This window comes from Penaeus chinensis, chromosome 30 (genome assembly GCF_019202785.1).
Source record: "Penaeus chinensis breed Huanghai No. 1 chromosome 30, ASM1920278v2, whole genome shotgun sequence".
NCBI classification, from domain to species: Eukaryota; Metazoa; Arthropoda; class Malacostraca; order Decapoda; family Penaeidae; genus Penaeus; species Penaeus chinensis.
In genome coordinates, this window is record NC_061848.1 from 25,580,713 (window position 1) to 25,590,712 (window position 10,000).

Consider the following 10,000-nt stretch of genomic DNA (forward strand, 5'->3'; position numbering starts at 1 on the left):
CACACAGGAGGATGTATAGCCTCATATCTATGAATTTAGGAGTGAGGCAGGGTTGTGTTCTTATACCAACATTTCAACATGGACTGAAAAGTGGGTAGCTGCCATCCAAAGTCAATCCAGAACATTATGTAATACGAGTAACACTGACCTTGACATTACTGATGATGTTGATGCCTTAATCTGATTCCCTGGAGGCTGTAGGGATGGCTCTTCATGCATTTTGTAGTGAAGTGAAGCCTTTTGTTGGGCAGTCTTTTGGACCAAGGCTAAGATGAAGGATTTTGGGAGTGTTCCAAGCAAACCTGTCCAATTGGTAAATGCTTACAGCAAAGAAGCACAGTCACACAGAGCTGTATACATCTTTGTAGTATAATTTACAACTCTACTGTCATACCAGAAGTTAAAAGACAGAATTTTGTGGCAGAAGGAATCATGAAATCTCACAACAATAATATCTTGAGATGCTGGTTCCTGTGGAGAAGGACCATGCTGTGTATCCTCACATGTCACATGTTTATGCCTTTTGCAGCAGGTCTTGGATTGATCATGGGGTACAGTTGGCAGGATCATTTTCTCAACCAGCATCTGCACCGTAAAATCTGGGCTGTACTGACACTTCATCCTACCCATCAGGTTGTCTCTTCCAGAGTCAGTTCTGAGTAAAGGAGGCCCATGAGGCAACCAGGAATGTCATGGCTTGGACAAATCTGTCAAGTGTTTTGTGAGGAAGTTGAGACATGAGACCCTCCTGGAAGGAAACAAAGTGTGGTTGTGGATGTGTCTTCAGCCTGTTATTGATTGAATGCTTGACTGGTTCACACGTTCTTATATCCACTTATGATCAGGCCCATCTTATTTGATAGTTGTTATATTTGCATTCTCCTATGATTCTTTTTGTCTTTATCAGATCTATATGCTCTGATATGTAAATGTAAAAGTATAGTCGGTATGTAAGTAATTACAATTGTTTTCTTTTCTTTCAGGGTGAACTAGAAGTGGCATATGGTGATATGCCACTCAGCATACAACAGGCACATACTTTAATGCTCCAAGATGCTCACCAAATGGACATGTATATAGTTTATACTCACCTCACACGCAATGGTTGTAAGGTGATTCGGCATCAGCCACACCTTTTGTTTACAAGTATGTACAACTCTAAGGTGTATGTCATAAACTGAGATGATAATGGGAGTTGTGGATTTTCCTGTTTATTAGAAAACATGTTATCATTGGTTTGTTTTGATGATTTTAGCCATTTTGTCGGATACTGTATTTCAAAGATATGTTGAAATGAAAGAATGGAAAGAAAGTGACTGTTATCCTTTTATTTTCAGGATATGAGAAGGATATAAGGTTAGACCAGCACCAAGCAACAAGAAAAACAGCAAAGTTACAGCTTAAAGCCAAAGTGAACAAAGCAGAGACCAAAGATGTTAATTGTGATAGCTCAAATAAGGAAGGCATGGATGATGCATTAGCTGAATTTTATGCCAGCCTAGATGGTGCCACTCCTTGTTCTTCAGAATCTAAAGATAATGATCAGGGAATAGAAAAAGTATCACATAATGAGAAAGGAACCTCTCAGAAAAAGCGAGAAAGAACTGATTCTTCAGAACTCAGTGAATATGAACACAAACGAAGGGCCTTTTTAGGTCTTTTCCCTAATGTAGCGGGTAAAAGAATTATGAATGTATCGGTAGAGTCATCAGAATTACTTCCTGCTAATAGCATACCTCATAAAGATTGCTATGAAATATCATTGGAGGCCTTAAATTATTATAGCAAATATGATGATTCTTCATATGAACCTGATAGATTCTACCAAAGCAACCGTTATAAAGACAGAGGAAAAGATTTACATTATGAAAACAGTAGAGGAGACGATTGGAGACATGGCAGAGATAATAGCAGGTGGAGCAGGGACAGAAGTACATCGCAAGGGAGAAGAGATTGGTCTGGTAACCAAAGGCACAACGGGAATGGGAATGATTGGCGCAGGGATTCCAGGGGCACCCCTGAGCCTTGGAGAGACTCCTCAGAGTACCACCAAGGCAAGAGGAATAGAGATTGGCACCAGCATGATGATAGATGGTCTTATGACACATCCCAGTATAGTATGTACCAGGAGGAGGAATGCACGAACAGAAGCCCTTATAGGAGTAGTCAAAAAGCTGATATTGATATGAGAACTAGACCAGCATGGAAAATAGGAAAGCGAAGGAAACAAAAGCACCAACGTGACTACTACCCAAGCTGTCTAGTAAAGGTAAGAAGGCTTGGCAAGTTGAATCATAAATTTTTGCATTGTTAGTACAAACAAAACTTTGTGAATAGATATACAATTTAGTCCAGCTTCTATTAGAGAATCATGGACTCTAGAAAGGTTTTTGTTATATGCTTACAAACTCTCTAAAATGTCAACATTTATCTCAGTTAGAAATTATATTTTGTAACTCCTCTTTTCCCAGTTGCATGTGAAAGTGGATTCATGGATAGAGTACAAAAGGATTTTGAAGGAAACTTCTGCAGAAAAACTATTGCTTGAAGGACCCGGGCGAGTGCTCTGGAGAGGCCACACAGTCCCTCTCATAAAACCAGGAATGGCTGCTAGTACACGTAAGACTAAATTGTTAGCAAGTTGGGTATGCATTTAGAGTTAAGGGGATTTTCATAAGTGTGTGGGAGGAACACAATGCATTGGGAGTTATGCCTGGTTTTAAATCCATATGCATCTGTAATATGCAGTAATATTAGGGTCCATGAAAATATAAAAAATGTAGTTAGTGACTACTTTGTAAGAGTGAACTCTATAATATATCCATAAAAATGGTTATGTCCTAGATTTGTTCCATATTTATACATTGTGTGCAGTAATAATGCATATTTTTAAGAGTTAAGTCACTGATGGAGTGAGAATGCCTCCTTGTTTTTCAGATAATTCACCTTTTGCTCTTATCCCATTAACTCATAGTAGCCAGGTACATAAGTGTCCACTGTAGATTTGTATTGTGAATTTTGTTTACATGTAAAAGGCTCCACAAGGCCTCAGTCACCAAGGAATCAATAACAAGTCCTCTCTGATCTCACCTGATTTTCCCATTCCTTGAAAATTGTGGATTTTTTTTCTAATTTTATCAATATCATTACCGTTATTCTCTGTTACCATTGTTGTAATGTCACTAATAATACCAATAATAGAAATAAAGAGTAAATATCTTTCCATAAATCAAGAAAACAATTAAAGAGTTGCAGTTTTTCTGGACTTATCTAGGTGAAAAGAAAATTAATAACCTGAAACACACTAGAGAGGGCATGGAGTGTAAGTACTTGCCCTCACATCATCAGTGGGTTAAAAATTAGGAAGGTGAAGGTGGAACTGGTCTTTCATTCAGGATAACAGTCAGCATGAGTTTGGCCACTTGTTTTTTTGTTTTCATGTTATAACTTCCCAGGGTTGCATATTTTTATATAAAATACTCCAGATTCTTTTGAGTGTCGAATCACAGTTTTTGGTTATGCATAAACAGCATTATTGAATAAGTGGGCTGAAATGACTAATTCTTGGCTTCTTTATTATTCTAGAATCAGTCCTTGCAGCTTGCAGTTTGGTGCATGAAGCCACCGATGTCAATGACAGAGAGTGGAAGATTCCCAAAGAACTTCAACTGAGTTTTCATTTTGATGTCTACCTCCCAAATGTGCCATACAGAAAGTCCCAGCCATCGCAGCCTAGCAAAAGGATCACCATCTTAAGGTTTATGTTATTTACATTTTATCTAAATTCATAAAGATGCTAAGAAGAATGTGTGAGAATGGGAGGAAAAAACTATATAAGAATTTATAAGCATGCTTAGAAGACACTTTGTTATGTATGTATGACTTGGTTGGAATGGTTAAGATCATAAGAGATTTGATAGGTTTTTGAAAATGAGTTTTGGTTTAATGAAATGGATTCAGATAGCCTAGAGAATTAAGTTAAGAATGTAAAAGTGATGATGAGTAAAAGAAAACTAACCAAAGGAGTCAACAGTTTGTCCAGAGATGTAGTTTAGTGGTAAGGATTCGCTGATGGGTAAAGAGGAAATTGATGTGCTGTATAATGAATGTGTGGATGAATGAGAATGAATATTTTATGTTGCTGAGTACAGTAGGTATGGAAAATTCTGCTTTTGTCATCCTAGATTTGGAAAAACATTTTGAAATGGTGATTCCTCACCAGTTTGGAGATCTTGACAAGAAGGGAGTTAAAAGGTAAGATAGAGGATTGTTTCAGGAACAGGACTGTCAGGTCCTCAGTCCAGTTCTTTGTTTTCCTGATAATCAGTATCCTTGGCATCCAGTGCCCAGAGGGGTGTACAATGTAAATAATTTGTTTTACAGATCTTGAAGTTGACTGGAAGATACATTCAAAGGAGGACCTAGCATTGTCTGGAACTTATATTTTAGCAATACTGTTGGATAGGACTTCTGCAGGCAAATGTAAGGCCAGGGCCTTGAAAACCTTTAGGTATGGGTTGACTTCTGAAGCTCACTTTTCAAAAGGCTGTAGAATGCTCCAAGCCAAGATATTGGCATGAGAGCATTGGCAGGAATACACATTGAAGCTAGCTCTAAAGTCTTTTATGGGCATGTGATATGGTGGTGTTGATGCTGTGGTGGTTTTGAAGGATAGGACAAAATTTTCCATGTGTTTATCAAATGGTGCCATATCACTACCTCTTAACCCTTAGATGATGGTATTAGAAATCTCTCAGCGTCACCGACTCCTTTCTGGCAGTCATCCTGCCATTTGGAACTTCACGCTCGATATGCTCTAGCATGTTGCCATGTATATAGCTGGACCTGGCAGATCAAGGGGTTTGTTATGACGGCTTTATGTGTGGCCTGGCAGTGACAGGTTGAGGTAATCTGGTCTCCAGTTATGATGATCAGATAAACAGGGTGGACCATGTATGAAGGGATTGGCAAAGCTTGCCTTTACAAATCTCACTAAAATGAATTGACTCAAGTCCAAGATATAGAATAAAAAGTTGAGAAATAAAGTGATTAAGAAGTGAGTATTGAGTTGTCTGGTGGATAAGCATGGGAATTGGGGAGTAAGTGTGCAAAAGGTAGGGAGTATGTGGAATTAAGCAGAGAAGTGGTTGATTAATTGATTAAAAATGTTTAAATTCATATGTTTTTTACCCAAGTTAAAAAACCCTTCTTCTTCAGAGATGGCCAAAACCCAACACCAGGACAGATACTAGACATAACGACAAGATTTCATGATGACGTTCCAGTTGTCAGTGCTGTTGTTGTCTGCGGGGAAGTTCGACTGTACACTTTATCTCCTGTAAATATCCCACACCCAAGTGTGTCAGCTTAGGTCATATTTTGTCCTACTTTTTTATTTTTATTTTATTTTGCAATTTTAATGTGTGAGAACTTGTTTCACAGTGATATATTTCAAATACAAAGTACAAACTTATTTTTGCAGACTTTAAAAATAAATTAATTGATATATGTAGTACCTGTATCTTATTTACCCTAAATATAAGATTAAAATTCATTTTTTATTATTTTTTAACTGAAAATTATCTATGTAATTTCATAAGCCATGTGTAACAAACAGAAAATAGAAAAGAAAGAAAACATTCCTGTATCAAATTTATGTTGATCTTACTACATTTTATGCTATGGATGCAGGTTTCTTCCAAGCATCCAAGTGCGTTATGTTAAGCTTCATCTCAGCGATTCTCTCTCCAGGTTCAACAAGTGTGCAAATAATGACTGCTTACATACCTTTGTCCCATTCATGAGATTTTCGACCTAATGACACTTACAGGTAAAATAATGACTTCTTGCATTTGCAATAACAAATGTAACAGTTGAAAATAACAGATTCATCTCAAGTGTAGCATTAGTGTTTCATGGGTGCCAAGTTCAGTAGCTATTCAGTTATAGCTATTGTTTCACAAATGAATATCTCTATTCAACATTTATGTTATCAAAACCAAATATGGTTATCTACTGACTCTATTTGTCCTGCATCATGCATTACTCTGCAAGCAATCTGTTTCATTTCTTTTGTTTATCAAAATTTTATCTTTTTATATGGGTTCATTGTGGTTGTTTAACTATGTCTTTACTGTAATCTAATTTTGCATAAATTGCAATTTATATTTCTTTATAATATGAACTTTCTTTTTTGTCTTTGTTGAGTCAGGTAGTTAGTTATTCTCATTGAATTTAACTACAACTATTACTTAACCCAATGCTGACAGGCATGACGAATACGTACGTGTTATGCCCACTGTGAGTACTTGTTTGATTGTTTTTACACATAGATGGCTACACTTGTACTAAGTCACAAATGAGCCAATTACGAATACTGCCTGTCTCGCCTGTTCACCCTTTTCTTTGATTTATGAAAATATTTTACGTTATGCTGTTACTAATGTTTATAACATAATTTATGATATAATTATAAGTTTATAATAAAAATAACACCATCGATATTCATAGCACTAGTAAAAAATACGTTTTTCTAGCCAATTCAAATCACTTAAGGTCACAAGGTCTACTAATTGACTCCTTTGTGGCTAAGCACTACCAGAGCCATCTATCTGCAGAGACACAAAAATATAGAAAATGAGCACAGCATTTTCCCCATTTTTTATTAATTTTCCTCAGCGGCATTGAGTTAAAAGTTATTGCAAATCTCTATCATTCTCTCTCACTCTCTCCATCTCTGTCACTCAGTATACCTGAGCCTCATTCTATCTCTATTAATCACTCTCATGCTCCATATTTTAATCCTTCTTACAAATAAACAATCACTAACCATTTAAATTTCTGTGATTTTTTTTTTTTTTTTTTCCAAATATATAGGCTACTGAGGACTAAGGACAAGTAAATACACCAAGATAATTTATGTAAGGGGAGGAGGACTAGCGGTCATTATTTTGCCTGTCAGTGTCATCAGGTTGAAAATTGCGTGGATGTGATGAGTTTATGTAAAAAAAAACACGCACACGCACACGCACACACGTACAGACACATATTAAATAGGGTTAAAATAAATCTAAAAATTAAACCCTAAACAAATTATGAATAACTTTTATTACTGCAGGATATTTGCAGTTCTGTACATGCAAAAAGGAACATACAAACAAAGAGATCTTTGAAGCACAGATGAAAAATCACAAATCAGAATGTCTGTCCACTGGTTTTGTGCAGGAGTCTTTTTTACTTAATAATTTAGATTATAGCTTACATATGCAAACAATTGATTGTTATTACCATGAGAATTTTCGGGAGGGATATTTGTATATTTCAAGGGACAGACTTGATGAAGGCAAAGTGGTGGTGATTAGACAACTCACTTTACAATGTAGGAACCTTATCATTTATAATCTTTCAAAATACTTGACTACTAGATTTACAGTAAATATCCTAGCCACAATATGTATGAACATATTTATTGATGTAAATGAAATTTTTAAAAATAGATTATGCTTTGTCGACCTTTATTCATATTCTCAGTTTCAAAAACTTTGTTAATCAACAAAAAAACATTCCAGATAACAAATATACAATAAAATCAGGCAATCTGATTATTAAAAATCATTTCCAACCTTATATATAGTGCAAAAACTCTGCAACAAGTACATATTCAGTACAAAATACATTCTCTTACATCTATAATAAATTAAACTATGCTGTCAACAATAACAATAACACAGCAGCAAGAAATATGCCCACCTAACAGGATCATAATAATTCTAAAAATATCAAATGGCATTGTGATGTTAATCAGAGGGGTTTGCTGACAGCAGTGCCTTCTTACTCATCATTACCTAAAATCAAAATAAATATTTTATACCTGACAACATCAGCTAGATCAGACCTTTATAGTTCTGCTTGTCACTCATTAGACTGCAAAAAAGTAGATTCAGCTAAATTCACAAAAGGTATTAACGATATCTTCTGTCTTTATTTTCTAATGGACAAATGTTAATTCTAAACATGAGATATTTTGGGGACTGGCTATGAGAGAGTTGCCAATTACCTCTAGAGCTATAAGAATTAAGAGACAAACTGGAAAAAAGGACAGATTTAGGATCTATCATCCCTTGTGTAGAAAAGGACAGGCAAAGTGGGTTAAGAATAACCTGTGCTATGAAATGGTTATGTCTCGATGGTGTCCATGACTTTACTAACTTTGGCATACTAAGTAAGAGTAAAATTTATATAGCTATGGACACTGTAATACTACATTTTTTTTTTTATATGGTAATGAGCTTCCATTACTTACTTCGATGATGCTGGCTGCTGTTCATAATGAAAGACGTGTAATTTTTTCATGCCGTGGCAAGCTATGAGCATCATATCTACTTTCTGATAGATTTTCAGTTCATTTTTAATTCACTAAAGCTACCTTTTCAATCTTGCCAACTGGATTTATATTATGTTACTTTTTCTGGTTATTAAATATTAAAATTCAGTTATTAGCAATTTTCTCGTAGTAACTGACTGAAGAGGGCCAAGATTTTTTTTTTTTTTCAATCGCAAAGTTGAGTAATTCTGAAAAACAAAATCAAATCAAATAAAAATAATAATTATAATTATAAAATAAAAAAAAACAAACAAACAAAAAATTATATGTCAAATTTGTGAGGGAATAATCTAAAATGACTTAAAAGAATGTAACATGAGCCTAATGATTACCACATATGCTGCAAATATCCGAATCTAAGCTTCATATGACAAGAATTATGACATTTTTTTGTAACAAATTGCATACCCATAGAAATGCATTAAAAAGTGCATGAAGAGCTCTACTTTTATACAATTTTGTAAAAATTAATATTCTAAATGATTTAATTAGTCAGATAAGTATGATGCAAAAAAAAATTATAAAAATCATAATTTTGGACAAAACTCCCTTTACACAAATATAGTAGGGACTTTGCAAACATGGGGACATTTTTCAAGGCTGGAAGTTAATAAAGGTGTATACATCTCTAAATTGCCTGAACTGGCATTTTTGGCCCATTTCTAGGGAGATAGTCCCCTTTAAAATATACAGTACTTACTATGTACAGTACAACTAGCTTCATTCTATTTAGACTGTAAATGACAAAAGAATTAGTGTGTATCCACTTCGTGTGGAATGTGTTGTATGAACTAAGAAGCACTCATTTCTTATTTTTGGACTGCAAATATAAAATCAAGTTGGAAAATATCCATTAAATTTCTCCTTGTTACATTCCTCACTTAACTATATGGCCAGCAATGAACTCAAGCTGTCAGCCAAACATCTGCTTCTTCTAAGCGGCTTTTTATCAGCTACAAAATTATACACTGCTTTTCAAACATTTTATGTAATCTATTCTGATGAACTACTACTACTTGTCTTCATAAAGTGGGGGTCACCACCCTATACATTCTACACATACAAAAATCAAAAGAAGATGACAAAGATTGAAAATAAATCAAATGAGAAGGAAGATTTATTTTTTGTCTAATTACAAATTACTTCATATTTATAATTTTGAATCATCCGTCTCTCATAACTACCAAAACATGTTCATGAATCATGTATTTCATTTCGATTGAAATATTAGCTGAGGGACACCCACTGTTTTACCATTAGGCAAAACATGTTAAGGTTTCAATGAAGTGTTCCATCAACATTGTTTAGAATTACAAATTTATAAATGGTAAAATTAATAGAAAAACATCAATTACAAAAGCACTGAAAACCTTTGCCTTTGCAAATGTTATATCTGTCTAAATCATTTGTGCATTATCTCCATCGAGTTTTATATAAATTAATTAACATGTTCATAAAATATAATTCAAACATAATATACAGCAATCTATTTTTCTGTCATTACTACAATATATGGCAACTAAAGATATACTTTTTAACAAAACACAATAACAAAACATATAATAACTCATTTTGACACATTGGTGTGACTTTTAAGACTTCAATGGGCAACAGAAG

General features: G+C 34.6%; 2 protein-coding genes across 7 annotated transcripts in view; one reads left to right on the top strand and one right to left on the bottom strand.

Moving 5' to 3' along the window:
• Positions 1 to 5,512, top strand: part of LOC125041467 — a 10,428-nt gene extending 4,916 nt beyond the window's left edge. For both annotated transcript variants that reach the window (XM_047636453.1, XM_047636454.1), the window contains 5 exons: positions 984 to 1,146; positions 1,338 to 2,269; positions 2,472 to 2,619; positions 3,586 to 3,757; positions 5,218 to 5,512. In XM_047636453.1, the coding sequence (XP_047492409.1) occupies positions 984 to 1,146; positions 1,338 to 2,269; positions 2,472 to 2,619; positions 3,586 to 3,757; positions 5,218 to 5,371 (1,569 nt within the window). In that variant the 3' untranslated portion in view covers positions 5,372 to 5,512. The remainder of the gene's footprint in view (positions 1 to 983; positions 1,147 to 1,337; positions 2,270 to 2,471; positions 2,620 to 3,585; positions 3,758 to 5,217) is intronic.
• A 1,576-nt stretch (positions 5,513 to 7,088) lies between these two features.
• The window catches only part of LOC125041146 (calcium uptake protein 3, mitochondrial-like), a 43,129-nt gene continuing 40,217 nt past the window's right edge, over positions 7,089 to 10,000 (bottom strand). For all 5 annotated transcript variants that reach the window (XM_047635944.1, XM_047635945.1, XM_047635943.1 and 2 more), the window contains one exon: positions 7,089 to 10,000. This exon is cut by the window's right edge and continues 734 nt beyond it. The gene's annotated coding sequence lies outside the window, so the exon portion shown is untranslated.